General features: G+C 48.1%; 1 protein-coding gene across 1 annotated transcript in view; it reads right to left on the reverse strand.

Moving 5' to 3' along the window:
• Window positions 1–12,946: 12,946 nt before the first annotated feature.
• ankk1 (ankyrin repeat and kinase domain containing 1) overlaps window positions 12,947–16,029 on the reverse strand; it is a gene marked incomplete at both ends in the record, with an annotated part of 13,052 nt that continues 9,969 nt past the window's right edge. The window contains 2 exons of the mRNA XM_084454648.1: window positions 12,947–14,220; window positions 15,173–15,206. Of these exons, the coding sequence (XP_084310774.1) occupies window positions 12,947–14,220; window positions 15,173–15,206 (1,308 nt within the window). The remainder of the gene's footprint in view (window positions 14,221–15,172; window positions 15,207–16,029) is intronic.

Here is a 16,029-nt window from a genome sequence, read left to right on the forward strand (position 1 = left end):
CACACACACACACACACCAGAACACACGCACACCAGTGGAGGCTCGTCCATTGAGGCAGGGGCGGACAGTCCTCCTCAGTTTTTGGAGAGAAGAGAGGGACTAAAATATAAATATATGAATTTATTTATTCATAAAAATAAATGATCTCAGTTTTGTTCATAAAGTAGGTTTTCCCTATGGATAAAAACCCATTATTAAAATTCTAAAGCTCCAACAGTGACATATATAACATGCAGCTGGAGGACCCATAGATATCTATGGAAGGGAGGCTAGCCTCCCTTAGGGCGGGTTCTTTTCTCTTAAATCAATGTAATGCCTTTTTTCTTGCTAATTTGTGATTGGCCAAAACGCTGAAAAATTACCGCAAGGGAGGACAGTACTCCGGCCCTGTCTGAACAGGATTCAGATATTGACATTTTGTTAGTCCAATCACATTCCAGATTTACCACAGTGAAGGCCGATTGAGTCGGCGTTGATGTCTGTGTTTCTCTTCCCTGTGCCATTGGAGACTTTTTGTGTGTTCGTAGCTCCATAATATAATACATCCGAAAGTATTATGGGACATATTATACATCAGACTGTTTGTCTATTTGTCTTGATTCTAGCCATCTAAATATCCAAGCTGACATAAATACTTTTTGAGCTATCTAGCAAGTTGTTCTAGAGCCGTCTGAACACCACAGTTCCACTGGCTGGCTATAGCCGGTAACGTTAGCTACGAGGTGCACGTCAGGCTACGGCATAGGCAGGCGCAAATCATATAATTAGAGAAAAAACCATCAAAGTGAGAGATATCCTAGTAAACAGCTTCCAGACTAACGGTAGCATCCAATCACTGGAAAAACCACATAGGAAAGCAATTGATGTTAAAGAAAAGGCAGGAAATCTTTCATTGTAGTGGACAGCCATGGGGTAGTAGTTTGGATTTTTAGTGCCAATTCCGGGTTTATGTTCCCCAAGTCTATTTTTAATCTCCCCACATAAAAGCACCCGCAGGGGCATTCAAGTCGATACCCCACATGTGAGCTACTACAGTTGGCAAACTGGTTTATTTTATGTTCTTTTAGTGAACTGTGATCTAAAAAACTCTGTTTAATAGATGTTGTCACAGTGGCAACAATGTCCTCAAGGGAAGTTGTCCACAGGTTTACGAAGCCATGAGGTCTTTGTTGCAAGGGAGCTGTGGACATGCTTGTTCTGCAGGGGGGGGGCGCTCTCTTAGAAGCAAAAGAAAGCGGATTAGGAAACAGTTCTTGTAAGGATGGATCACTGTGTAATATGTTCCAGTTCCGTTTGATAACGTTGCGGATCTGAGTAAGCTGTTTGCTGTAGGTCGACACAAAATAAACATTTGATCCATGTGGTAACTTGGAGATGGGGCGATAGTTGTCCAAGCTGTCCCTATCACCTCCTTTGTGCAATGGAGTCACCTTTGCTGATTTCCATACTGAAGGGAATTTGTTAGACATGATAGAGAGATTAAAAATATTTGTTAGTGACAGGCTAATTAAAGGGGCCGCCAGTTTTATTTAAAAAATGGGTCTAACTTGTCCTCACCAGTAGAACCCTTAGGATCAATGGATTGCAAATCTGTAGCGTTTCACTAGGTGAGAAAGGCTGAAATGAGAATTGAGGGACATGCTCTAAGGAAGGACTGCAATCATTGGCAGGTTGCAAGGAAGCTGGCTCAGGGTGCAATCTATCAAATAGGTGCCCAGCCTCTGCAAAGTGCTTATTAAAAGCGATACAGATATCAGTTGGGTCTGAAATTCCATGACCATCGGATATAACAGACAGCGGAAGAGAACTAGATGGTTTATTCTTACTAAGATTTATTGCAGTCCAGAACTTGCCAGGATTAGAGTAAGAGTAAGAGACTATAGATACAAGCGGCTGAAATTAGTTTTCTCCGGAGGGTGGCTGGGGTCTCCCTGCTGAGAGATCGGGTGAGAAGTTCAGTCATCCGGGAGAGACTCGGAGTAGAGCCGCTGCTCCTTTGCGTCGAAAGGAGCCAGTTGAGGTGGTTCGGGCATCTAGTGAGGATGCCTCCTGGGCGCCTCCCTAGGGAGGTGTTCCAGGCATGTCCGGCTGGGAGGAGACCGCGGGGAAGACTCAGGACTAGGTGGCGGGATTACATCTCCGCACTGGCCTGGAAGCGGCTAAAGATTCCCCAGGAGTTGGTTGATGCTGCCAGGGAGAGGGATGTCTGGGGCCCCCTGCTGGAACTTCTGCCTCCGCGACCCGACCCCAGATAAGCGGATGAAGATGGAAGATGGATGGAGTCAGAGACTAAATCCAAAAAGTAGCTATGGACCAGATGATTTTGTCCCAGTGGAGGTTGGATGGGCCCAAGATGAACTTTTCCTCCCACAGTCCAAGGGAGAGGCAGGCATAGTTTGGGGCAAAGCTGGCCCCCATTGCTGTGCCACATTTTTGCCGAAACATGTTTTCCTGGAACATAAATACCTTGTTGTTAAGAGTCCACTCCATTAGTGTCAGAAAGAACTCATGGCCATCTGTTCTGGATTGTAAAAGATGGTTGACCGCTTCAAGACCCTCCTCATGTTTGATGTTGCTGTATAAGGATGTCACATCCATGGTGACCAGAAACATGTTTTCCTGGAACATAAATACCTTGTTGTTAAGAGTCCATTCCATTAGTGTCACAAATAATTCATGGTCATCTGTTCTGGATTGTAAAAAATGGTTGACCGCTTCAAGACCCTCCTCATGTTTGATGTTGCTGTATAGGGATGTCACATCCATGGTGACCATGAACACATCACCAACCCTAACCCTTAAAGCTAATTGATTTTGGTGAGGAAATGTGGTATCTTGGATCTTGAAAGGATGGGAGAGCAGAAACAAATGGTTTAATAAAGTGATCAATATATTGAGAAGCAGGCTCAGAGATCTATACTGTACCATTGATAATGGATCGGCCTGGAGGTTTGAGTCTATGATAAAGTGATCAATTTCAGGTGCATGACAAATCATGCTAATCATTTTCAAAGTAGACCTACTGTATTCATTTTTTCTAGGAGCCTGCACCTGAAAACCTGGTACCATCAACACAACACACCAATGCAACCTCTAAAAAGGAGTTCAGAGCCAAATCTACATTCGATTCTGAATCGATTCATGAATCCCAAAATCGATCTTTTATTTAATGAATGAATGAATAAATGAAGGAATGAATAGTTCATTAATTCATTCAATGATTCATTCATTCATTAATTTTTGTAAATCAGTATCGTACTGTATCGATACCCAGCCCTAGTTGTTACAAAGCACATTCAGTACTTAGCAGTGGCTAGAAGGCGGGTTTGAGTGTTTTCACAAAGATGGCCGTCTGCCAGTAGGGGAGCTCTCCGAGACCCTGTGCAGCCAGATTTGGAATGAGGCAACTGTCCTACGATGGGGCCAGAAGTGGCCGGACACGAACCTACTGAGAGGGGTTCAGACCAACTGAAGTAGTTTTTCCCTAAGGCCTAGGTCATCTGTCCAGTGACCTCTATCCAGGCCGCTCTTGATAGTGAAATAGCACAGTGTGCACGCTGGCTGTGGGTGCTCGAACACCGCTCCTTACTTGGACCCAGTATCCCCCCAGACTCAGGGTGGCGTCTTTGGGCCTGGAACAATACCATCGCTACTTGTTTCCTAATTCTACGGCTCAGCTATTTCCCTCCAACCTGATATTAGAAGACACCTCCTCCCATTTCTAATATCAAGCTGTTAGTGACCTTTGGAAATGCTATATAAACTGATATAGTCTCATCTGATCCAGTTAGTTGTTGTTGCTACTGTAGCTATCAACCTGGGATGTTGTCTTATTAATAAATCAACATTATGTATTCAAGCCATTCGCTAGTCTGTTGGATTCTTCATTAAAGTATTAATTGGTGTATGGGAAACTACATCACAACCCAGGACCCCTACCTGCCCCTATCATAACCAAGATCACCCAGCGGCAGATCAGTACTGGTTGTGTGACTATAACCATCTCCGGTACGGTCCATCTCCGTAACCATCACCCTCCCTAGAGACTGGACTGGGAGGTGTGCCAGGGGGCGGGCTGTAATGGAACCGATAGTGGTACATGGTGACCTGAGTCACCCTCAGCCTCCTCACAGCAGACAGCAACGAGCCTATGCACCACACGCCCAAGTATATTTAGACTCAATGGCCCTGTTCAAGGCCCGAAATGAGACAGCATCAGGTTTCAAATCTATCTTGCCTTGGACCACAGCCCAATGTACAGCGGCCCTCGGCTCAATGTACAGTCATGCCACTATAAGCCAAAAGCGAATGCGTTAGTAGGCGAGTAGTGCTTCTGTGATCGGTGGGCTTTGAAAAGAAGACACCGGGAAGCTGAGGCTGAGCTCTCACTCCGGGGCAGGGCCCTCGAGTGGAAAGGGGTCTAGTCAGGCACTGCGCCCTGGGTGGGAGGTCCAAAGGACTCAAGTGAAACTACATCTAATACAACCAGCATAAAGATTAATAAAATATAGAAGCAACGCACTCACTGCGCTGGGGGAACAACTGTCAGCCACCAGTGCTATGAGAATGCTGGCTCAGGAGACCAATTGGAGTTTTTCGATGAATGCACTGCCCTCACTGTAATCATGTTGTCCCTGATAAAACCTTTGTTGATTTTAAATCCAACAGGACCTTTCATGTTAAGGATTTCATCAACTGTAACACAACGTTTGTTATTTATCATCTATCCTGCCCGTGATGGTGTTTTCTATGTAGGTCGTACTAAACAACGCCTACGCGAACGACTAGCTGAGCACAAATCTACGCTCTAACAATCTAGATTATCCTATGGCCCAGCACTTCATGCGGTTTCACAATCAGAACGACTCACTGTTGAAAATAGAGGCCCTCGACCATGTTAGACCTCTAGTGAGAGGAGGTGATCGGATCCAGAAGTTAAATCAACGAGAATCTTTTTGGATCCATCACTTAGATGCGCTAAACTATCCAGGTCTGAATGAGGACATAGAGTTTAAATGTTTCTTATGACTCATGTTTTTACGATCTTCTGTATTATAGTTCCATGTATTGTCTTTCTCTGTCTTATTTGTGCTTGTGTACTTATGTTGTGCTTTTTTTTCTCTCTCTCCAGGTAGCCTTACTTCTGGGGATGAGAGCTCTTATCTGTAGGCTATAGACTGTATATTTATATAGGCCACATATCCTGACCATAGTGACCCAGAAATTGGATAACTGTCCTGCAGTGATTGGCTTTTCAGGTATCTGTCTGCTGAAGGGTGTGGCTTGATTGTCTGATATTATGCATCTGTCCACTTAAGGGTGTGTCTGTGTCCATTTAGCCCAGATAGCTCAGTGGTGTGTATACTTTCTCTGCCCTGAAGAAGACCAGTGTAGTCGAAACATGTTGGTTTTTTGATTTTTAGACCAAGATGATTAAATAAAGCCTTTTTCCTCCTACATTCCTCGCCTTCTGGTTTTGAGTGCCTGGAGACCTGCTGGTTTTGCATTATTCATACAAAGCCTTTTGGATTTGTCATGAACGTTATCGCAAAGTCTGTTATTGTGAGACTGTGACAGGCAGAATAAGAGAGTGAGGACGAGCGAAAGGAAATTATTAAGCCTGAGAGAAGGAGGTACTGTACTCAGAGCGGGATAGATTTGCTCGTAATGAATTGTTGTTGCCTTATTTTTTTTGTGAACCCACTTGGGCAATATTTATTGTGAAGAGTACATCCTGCCAGGAAAGCAATCTGATCTCATAATAAAAATAGAGTCATACATCCACAGACATAGATGGAACAAGCAAGGGAGGGTTGGCAAACAAGACTGAAAGTGAGAGATTGTATTGTCTGGAACACATCAAGCCATGTGGAAGGGAGGGTGTGGTGTGTGTGTGTGTGTGTGTGTGTGTGTGTATACAGTATGTGTGTATATATATGTGTGTGTGTGTGTGTGTGTGTGTGTGTGTGTGTGTGTGTGTGTGTGTGTGTGTGTGTGTGTGTGCAGAGGGCTGGAATTGAGGAGATAGCAGTAACATCCTCCCATTAATCATCTCTGGGCTGCATGTGAGGATGAAGAGAGCAGAGAGCACAACGGAACCTTCCCAGGAAGTGAGGCAGAGCAGCCCTGGAGGATGGAGGAGGCAGAGCAGCCCTGGAGCATGGAGGAGGTAGAGGAGCAGGTGGAGGATGGAGGAGGTGGAGGAGCCCTGGAGGATGGAGGAGGTGGAGGAGCCCTGGCGGATGGAGGAGGTGGAGGAGCTGACGTGTAAGGACGCCTTTGGGTTTGGTTACAATCTTCAATGTTCTTTGTTCAGTAGTTGAAGTCGAATCAAAAAGGCACTGGTGACTGGATCTTAATGCAATAGGTTTTATTTGTTGGTACACTCAGTAACAGACAAACTAAAACCGGTGGGCTCTCGAGAGATATCACACACGACTGATGTTGACTGCGTCTTATATACTTTATCTGGTGAAGAGCACCTGGTTTCCCACACCATGTAGTTTCTAGCCTGACTCGTTATCTGATACAATGTTTCAATTTCATTTCAACGTTTCTTTTGCGGCATCTGCGTTCTCACGGGAGCAGGAGCGCTCCCCCTCCCTTACAAAACAAACCTCGTGATAGCTGTTTTCTGGCCCTACTGTCTTGTCACAAAATGCTGCTTCTGGCCTAAACTGACTTTAAGAATAGACACATATAATATAATCTTGATTAGAACAAAGGGTCGAGCTTAATTAGGCAAATTAATACACGACAGAGCCCTGGAGGATGGAGGAGGTAGAGGAGCAGGTGGAGGATGGAGGAGGTAGAGCAGCCCTGGAGGATGGAGGAGGTAGAGGAGCAGGTGGAGGATGGAGGAGGTAGAGCAGCCCTGGAGGATGGAGGAGGTAGAGCAGCCCTGGAGGATGGAGGAGGTAGAGGAGCCCTGGAGGATGGAGGAGGTGGAGGAGCAGGTGGAGGATGGAGGAGGTAGAGGAGCAGGTGGAGGATGGAGGAGGTGGAGGAGCAGGTGGAGGATGGAGGAGGTAGAGCAGCCCTGGAGGATGGAGGAGGTGGAGGAGCAGGTGGAGGATGGAGGAGGTAGAGGAGCAGGTGGAGGATGGAGGAGGTGGAGGAGCAGGTGGAGGATGGAGGAGGTAGAGGAGCAGGTGGAGGATGGAGGAGGTGGAGGAGCCCTGGAGGATGGAGGAGGTAGAGGAGCAGGTGGAGGATGGAGGAGGTGGAGGAGCAGGTGGAGGATGGAGGAGGTAGAGGAGCCCTGGAGGATGGAGGAGGTAGAGGAGCAGGTGGAGGATGGAGGAGGTGGAGGAGCCCTGGAGGATGGAGGAGGTAGAGGAGCCCTGGAGGATAGAGGAGGCAGAGCAGCCCTGGAGGATGGAGGAGGTAGAGGAGCAGGTGGAGGATGGAGGAGGTGGAGGAGCCCTGGAGGATGGAGGAGGTAGAGGAGCCCTGGAGGATAGAGGAGGCAGAGCAGCCCTGGAGGATGGAGGAGGTAGAGGAGCAGGTGGAGGATGGAGGAGGTGGAGGAGCCCTGGAGGATGGAGGAGGTGGAGGAGCAGGTGGAGGATGGAGGAGGTGGAGGAGCTCTGGAGGATGGAGGAGGTAGAGGAGCAGGTGGAGGATGGAGGAGGTGGAGGAGCAGGTGGAGGATGGAGGAGGTAGAGGAGCCCTGGAGGATGGAGGAGGTGGAGGAGCAGGTGGAGGATGGAGGAGGTGGAGGAGCCCTGGAGGATGGAGGAGGTAGAGGAGCCCTGGAGGATAGAGGAGGCAGAGCAGCCCTGGAGGATGGAGGAGGTAGAAGAGCAGTCTCTGTCCTACCTAGGCCGGATTATTTTGGGCGGTGTGAGTTAACATTGTTCTTGTAAAGCTTAGTCTTATGGGTAATGGAGATTGCATCGGCAGAGTAGCAAGTGATGCCATGCATGTACCACGCTAAGCTCTTCAGTGAACTCTGTCTTATTCATTTTTCAGGGCTGTTGCATGTGTGTCAACAGCCTGTCACAAGCTATGGCTAACCATTGTTAATGAATCCTTTCCTGTTAGACTAAACCCGGATGACAAGAAACTCTCAATCTTTGTACTTTTGGTCCTAAGCACAGTTTTTTATACAGTCGATAATATAATATCACAATATTCTTATTAACAGACTGCAGATGTGAACCCCACCACCACCGTTGATAGACACTTGCATATGACCTGAATGTATTGTATAAGACCCACCACACTCACATATCACACCGCACACACCATACAGTAACACACTCACATACACATTTTGTACTTGCCCTTTGCACGGTCCTGTCTTTGCGCTGTCCTGTCTCGTCCCTGCACCCTGTCCAATGTTGTCTCCATGTTATGCACCACGACCGAAAGCAAATTCCTAGTACATTGAAAAACTGCATAGCAATACATCTAATTATGCTTATGATTATGATATGGTACAATCAAACAGTTAATCAATCAATTAACCAACCAGTCAATCAAACAATGTATGAACAAGAACTTAATTGAACAAGTGCTCTGTTGGTGTGGCAGGATAAAACATTTATCTGCTTTGTCCTTTCTCCTAATGTAAAAGTACAGTTTTTCTGGTGGGCTCATGCAGGCAAACTCAGGGCACATACAGAAGGCTACTCTCAAACTTGGGGAAACATGTCTCTCTGTATTGTTCATTGTTCATGTCAGTTTCCACCTCTCTCTGAGCAGTGGGCACAGGGTGCAGCCTGTTTTCCTGGGCAGTCAGCCTGTGAAGGCCTGTATCTATTACCAGGCTGTGCCTACTGTGTCTGTACTTTGTCAGTGTTTTCCCCAGTTTCTAATTAGTCACTGTAATCAGGTATTCTGCCACGGTGTACTGCCTGCTTACTTCTAATTAGCATTCAAATATACTTTTTTGGATTTTGGTGATTCTTTCCAATGGGAGATAATTAATTACCTGTAGTGTTGGTACAGTAGGTGTTGGTTAACTGAGCCTCAGGGGTAGCTGGCTGAGTGAACAACTGCTGTTGTCATTTCCCTGATTATTGATTTCCTGGTCACATCCTTTGCTAATCTCTTGGAATGTAATGGCTTTGTAATGGAAGGAGGAGGGGTTGCTTGTTTTTAAATGATCGTAACATCTGATGGCTCATTTTTCATGAGTAATGAATATTGGCCTAATTCCTGCTCTACAACATCAGGAGGATTCACCCTTTCCACACTGACGAAATGATGCAGGTGCTCATCCAGGTCCTGGGGCCTTATTTAGAAAACCTTGCTCAGGATTCGCGTACTAAGGGTTGCGGACATCCGCAAGTTCCAAAAGGTACGCACAATAATTCTCCCATTTATAACGAAGTGCGCACGCACGTCCCACGCCGGTTCTCCATTATGAATCTCAATCAACTCTAAACTTGATGCACGTGAGCGCGCGTTTTGTCCCACCCTCTTAACGCCCATAAATGCCCATAAATGGTCAGTGAAACCCCTCCAATTCACAGAAATCGATGCAGCCCAAATCTATCATGACCGCAAACGTGGCAGCAAAAAAGTGGAAGCAGCTCATGAGCCACTCGTGGTCATTGGCCAGTAGGTCTCGCCGGTCCCTGAAGACTCGCTCTCTCCGAATTCCTTCATCCACATCATCAAACAGCAGTACATATAAAACAGCCATTGTGCATCATTATGCATTGGAATTGCATGTCTTTTTATACCCACCCACGGACATGATTATATGGAATAGGTGTGATTGTCATTGGCCCGGTTTACCAAACGAGTTAAAAAGCACTCCAAAGTACTTCTTAACTCCCATACAAAGGGTTGCTTAAGAAAGGTTCCTTAAGAAGGTTCTTTATCGGGAAACTCCGCCATTCTCCCGTCAAGTTATAAATCCCGAACTTTTTTACTCGTTTACTCAGGAGTGGCGTACGCATTCTTTTGTGTGTACGCAAGCTTTATAAATGATGCCCCTGGCGTTCAACCACCCCAAGTTGGAAGGGTTGAGTCTGCAGACAATATAGAGGGGTTGAGTCTAGAGCCAATGTAGAGGGGTTGAGTCTACAGTCTACAGTCAATGTAGAGGAGGTGAGTCTACAGTCTACAGCCAATGTGGAGGGGTTGAGTCTACAGTCTACAGCCAATGTGGAGGGGTTGAGTCTACAGTCTACAGCCAATGTAGAGGGATTGAGTCTACAGTCTACAGTCAATGTAGAGGAGGTGAGTCTACAGTCTACAGCCAATGTGGAGGGGTTGAGTCTACAGTCTACAGCCAATGTGGAGGGGTTGAGTCTACAGCCAATGTAGAGGAGGTGAGTCTACAGTCTACAGCCAATGTGGAGGGGTTGAGTCTACAGTCTACAGCCAATGTGGAGGGGTTGAGTCTACAGTCTACAGCCAATGTAGAGGAGGTGAGTCTACAGTCTACAGCCAATGTGGAGGGGTTGAGTCTACAGCCAATGTAGAGGAGGTGAGTCTACAGTCTACAGCCAATGTGGAGGGGTTGAGTCTACAGTCTACAGCCAATGTAGAGGGATTGAGTCTACAGTCTACAGTCAATGTAGAGGAGGTGAGTCTACAGTCTACAGCCAATGTGGAGGGGTTGAGTCTACAGTCTACAGCCAATGTGGAGGGGTTGAGTCTACAGTCTACAGCCAATGTGGAGGGGTTGAGTCCACAGTCTACAGCCAATGTGGAGGGGTTGAGTCTACAGTCTACAGCCAATGTAGAGGAGGTGAGTCTACAGTCTACAGCCAATGTGGAGGGGTTGAGTCTACAGCCAATGTAGAGGAGGTGAGTCTACAGTCTACAGCCAATGTGGAGGGGTTGAGTCTACAGTCTACAGCCAATGTGGAGGGGTTGAGTCTACAGTCTACAGCCAATGTAGAGGAGGTGAGTCTACAGTCTACAGCCAATGTGGAGGGGTTGAGTCTACAGTCTACAGCCAATGTGGAGGGGTTGAGTCTACAGTCTACAGCCAATGTGGAGGGGTTGAGTCCACAGTCTACAGCCAATGTGGAGGGGTTGAGTCTACAGTCTACAGCCAATGTAGAGGAGGTGAGTCTACAGTCTACAGCCAATGTGGAGGGGTTGAGTCTACAGCCAATGTAGAGGAGGTGAGTCTACAGTCTACAGCCAATGTGGAGGGGTTGAGTCTACAGTCTACAGCCGATGTGGAGGGGTTGAGTCTACAGTCTACAGCCAATGTGGAGGGGTTGAGTCTACAGTCTACAGTCAATGTAGAGGAGGTGAGTCTGTGGCCCTCTGGACCTGGGGAGGCACGTTCATAGTAAGTGTTCATGACTGGAAAATCAGGATCAGGGAAATTATCGTGTTCATGTGAGATCAGCTCTATGTGGGCAGGCAGGAGGAGAAACGCTGCTCTGACGAGAGAGAGAGAGAGAATGGGGGAGAGAAAGAGAGAATGGGGGAGAGAGAGAGAGAGAGAATGGGGGAGAGAAAGAGAGAGAATGGGGGAGAGAGAGAGAGAATGGGGGAGAGAGAGAGAGAGAATGGGGGAGAGAAAGGAATATGCTTCAAATGTCTCCCTGGCGAATCTCACACACAAGACAGACAAGGTACCCTCTTTTGTGAAGAGAGAAAGAGGGAGAGAGAGAGCTTGGGGGTGGGTTTTTGTACCTGTCTTGCCAATAAAGCTTGAATTTGAGAGAGAGAGAGAGAGAGAGAGAGAGAGAGAGAGAGAGAGAGAGAGAGAGAGAGAGAGAGAGAGCTCTGCATCACTGTTATCTGATCGGATAACAGGTGACAGTTTTAATACTAGCTGATCCAGTGTGTTTGTTGACAGGTGACATATATGTAACAGTAGCTAAGTATGCAGAACCTACACAGAGTACTCTGTAGAAATGTTCCTGATAGAACCCTTCTCAGGACAGACAAGACAGCACCTTACTGACCTGAAAAGGGTTCGATTGTATCTGGGACACTTCTGAAGGTTCTTTTACTGTTTCAAATGGTTCTTCGTCATAGCACTCTTTTTATGGAGTTTATACAACATACAGTAAATTGTAAGCAAGGTAAATGTGCACACAGGAAGAGCATTTTCACATTTCAACACAAACATGTTTGTGTTTTTGTGGGCTGCTGTATGCCAGGAACGCAGCTGCTCTCGACAATTAATGTGTCACATTTCAGCTCAACACAACGCAACAGGAAACAGAAGACACCGCACACTCATGTCTAGATGCAAACACGTTAAGTGGACAACGTTTCAGCCGTAGCCTTGGTCACGTTGTCCACTCAACTTTTTTTGGCATCTAGACCCGAGTGTGCAGGTTTGTCTTTGTTCTATACCATTGCATTGAGCTGAAGTGTACTGACACATTAATTGTGTGTTTTCTTATTTTTTCTACATCAGTGCGTTCCCCGCTACCAGCAGCTCTGAACATTCCCGGTGTGCGTTTTATTCTCTTTGATAAGCTCTACTCAACACAACACATCACCATGGCAACTGAGCCCTTACTGCAACACAAGGTACCACAGTGGTCGTCAGAGTGAAGATGGTTGGAGCTCACATCACATCCAGCACTCACACTCCACACAGCGCAAAACCTTAAAGTTATAAGAATACACGGAAGCTTAATTGCACACCTCGCGAAACAAAACAAACCCCCCCAAAAAAGCACATGAAAAATTTGACAGCTAAAGTTTACAGGGAAAAGGTGTTTGTGTTCATTAGTAGGCCTACATATAGGAGGCAGCATGATGTAACTCCCACCTAGGGAATCGATGCTTACCTTCCGGCTGTAATGCTATGCTGAATTATTTCTGTGTTACTGTGAGAGAGGGAGTCATTCCCCCTCCGCTGGGTCCTCAGGTCATAAATCAACCCAGTCCCTGGCAATGCACTGAATAGTTAACTTAAGAGGGAAAAGTATTTCCCATAAAAGAGTCCCGAACCATAAATCAGTTAAATCCTCCTCCTTCTCCTCCTCCTCCTCCTCCTCCTCTCTACTCCTCTACCAGGGCCTGGACCACCTCCTCTCTCTGGCATCTCCTGGCCAGCTCCAGCGGCGTGCAGCCCGCGCTGTCCTCCGGCCTCCTTTCCGCCCCGTTGAGGAGCAGCGCCCGGACCACGGCGCCGTGCCCCCGGCCGGCCGCCAGGTGAAGGGGCGTGAACTGCCCCCGGTTCCTGGCGTTGACGGGGGCCCCGTGGGAGATGAGCTGGAGGACGCTGGGGAAGCTGCCGCTGTGGCACGCCAGGTGGAGCGGGGTCCAGCCCGCGTCCTCGGCCAGGGAAGGGGACGCGCCGGCGGCCAGCAGCTTGGCCACCACATCCTCCCGGGCGTGATGGCTGGCCAGGTGGAGCGCGGTCCAGCCGTCCTCCCCCCGCGCGTTCAGCTCGGCCCCGTGGCTCTCCAGGAGGAGTACCAGGGCCGCGTGGCCCCCGAGGGCCGCCAGGTGCATGGGGGTCCACCCCTGGCTGGTCTGGGGGGCGGGGTCGGCGCCGTGGCCCAGCAGTTGCCTGCAGATGCCCATGTGACCCTTCAGGGTGGCGAGGTGGAGCGGCGTGTAGCGCCTGGCGTCCGTGCGGTTGACCTCCGACCCCTGCTTCACCAGGAGCCTCGCCACCCGGAAGTGGCCCGCCTCAGCGGCCAGATGCAATGGCGTGGCCTGCGATTGGTCCGTCACGTTAGGGTCCGCCCCCTGGGAGAGGAGGAGCTTGGCGATGCTGACGTGTCCGTAGGTGGAGGCCAGGTGAAGAGGCGTCCTGACCCGAGGCTCCTCCCCTCCGCTCGGGGGATCGTCCAATCGGGACAGCAAGAGCCTGACCACGCTCTCGTGCCCGTTCTGACACGCCAGGTGGAGCGGTGTCCAGCCCGCCTTCTCCCTGGCACGCGCCCGCGCTCCGTGGTCCAATAGCAGACGGACGGCTCTGTCGTCGCCGCTCTGAGCGGCAAAGTGGAGCGGCGTCCACTCGTCGGCGTCTCCCTGGTTGACGTCCGCCTCGCCCTCCACCAATAAGGAGCTGATCTCATGGAGGCCGCGCAGGGCGGCGATGATGAGGGGCGTGTAGCCACGCGTGCTGGGGCAGTTGACTTGGGCGCCGAGGGTCAGGAGCTGCTGGACGCTGCGGGCGTCTCCGCTGGCCACGGCGTAGTGCAGGAGCGTGTTGTTCTCAGAGAAGCGCAGAGAGGCGTGCTCTCTCCTCACAGAGAGTCGGAAACCCTCAAAGTCTCTCTTCGACAAGAGGGAGAGGATGTCAGCACTGTCCTGCCCAACCCCTGCACATGAGGTACAGAGAGAGAGAGAGAGAGAGAGAGAGAGGAAAGAAAGAAAGAAAGAAAGAAAGAAAGAAAGAAAGAAAGAAAGAAAGAAAGAAAGAAAGAAAGAAAGAAAGAAAGAAAGAAAGAAAGAAAGAATGGTGGCATACAGCGAAAAAGACAGAGAGAAGGACAGAGAGACGTTTGAGAGCCATATCCCCACCATGGCACAATCGATGTCATCCATTTGGGTTGTCGTAGCTACGTTATCTGCAAACCTGATTGAAAGTGACATCATCTCAGAATCAGATCCTGAAGTGGGAGACTTGCCCAGAGGGTCTGTTCTCTGCTTATAGACGCCTACATCTTTCATAAACTGTAAATTTCATAAGGTCATCTGTGACAGGGCAGGCAAGCCATTCACTGTTGTCTTTTTGCTGCTGCTTTTTATTGAATCAAATAATAATTTATTCCTACACTGCACTGTTACTTTTATTCATGCATTTTATTTTTCCTACATTTTGTTTTGAATGTCCTTTTTATTTTTTTGGCATTTCGTTTTATATGACCTTTTATGTGTTGCACTTTGTCTTGATGCTTTTAATGTCTCATGTAAAGCACTTTGAATTGCCTTGTTGCTGAAATGTACTATACAAATGAACTTGCCTTGCCTATGCACACTATAATGAACAGTATTTGCGCATATTTAATCTACAGGGGGAGAATCAGAGGAAAGGTGTTTTCCCTTTTCCTCTAACTGGATGACAAACCCTCGTTTTCTGAAGTAAAACTATTTTAAATGTCAACTCCTTAGGCTGGGAGGCCCACTGCACACACACTCCCATCTCACACACACTCCCATCTCACACACACTCCCATCTCACACACACTCCCATCTCCCTCACACACTCCCATCTCACACACACTCCCATCTCACACACACTCCCATCTCCCTCCTCTGCAGTCACATTACCTGAGACCAGGTCCTCCGCCTCACAAAGGGATTTCTAATGGGGGGAAAAAACATGTTGCCAGGTTAATAACATTCACCATCAATCACAATCACATGTTGAGAGGCTCTTATAATGGAGAGATATGAGCCAAATGTAGCCGGGGGTGTTCTCTTCTTAAACTGTGCTACTGTGTCCCCAGAATGTGCACATACAGTAGGGCTACATAATTAATCAGAGAGGGGGGGTCAGAGAGAGAGAGAGAGAGAGAGAGAGAGAGAGAGAGAGAGAGACAGAGAGAGATAGAGAGACAGTCAAAGAGAAAGAGAGACAGACAGATTGAGTCAGAGTGAGAGAGAGAGAGACGAACAGATAGTCAGAGAGAGAGACAGACAGTCAAAGAGAGAGAATGGAAGAGAAAGAGCCAGAGAGAGAGGGAGAGAAAGCCTGAAAGAGTCAGAACGAGAGAATGCTTAAGTCAGAGAAAGAGGAGAGAGACAGAGTCAGAAAAAGAATGGGAGAGAGAGAGTCAGAGAGAGAGAGAGAGAGAGAGAGACAGAGAGAGTCAGAGAGAGAGAGAGAGAGAGAGAGAGACAGAGAGTCAGAGAGAGAGAGAGAGAGAGTCAGATTAGAGACAGAGAGTCAGAGAGAGAGAGAGAGAGAGAGAGAGAGAGAGAGACAGAGAGAGTCAGAGAGACAGAGAGAGACAGAGAGAGAAAGAGAGAGTCAGAGAGAGAGAGACAGAGAGAGTCAGAGAGAGAGAGAGAGAGAGAGACAGAGAGAGTCAGAGAGACAGAGAGAGACAGAGAGAGACAGAGAGAGACAGAGAGAGTCAGAGAGAGAGACAGAGAGAGTCAGAGAGAGAGAGAGAGAGAGTCAG

The sequence above is a fragment of the Borostomias antarcticus genome (assembly GCF_949987555.1).
Source record: "Borostomias antarcticus genome assembly, chromosome: 1".
NCBI classification, from domain to species: Eukaryota; Metazoa; Chordata; class Actinopteri; order Stomiiformes; family Stomiidae; genus Borostomias; species Borostomias antarcticus.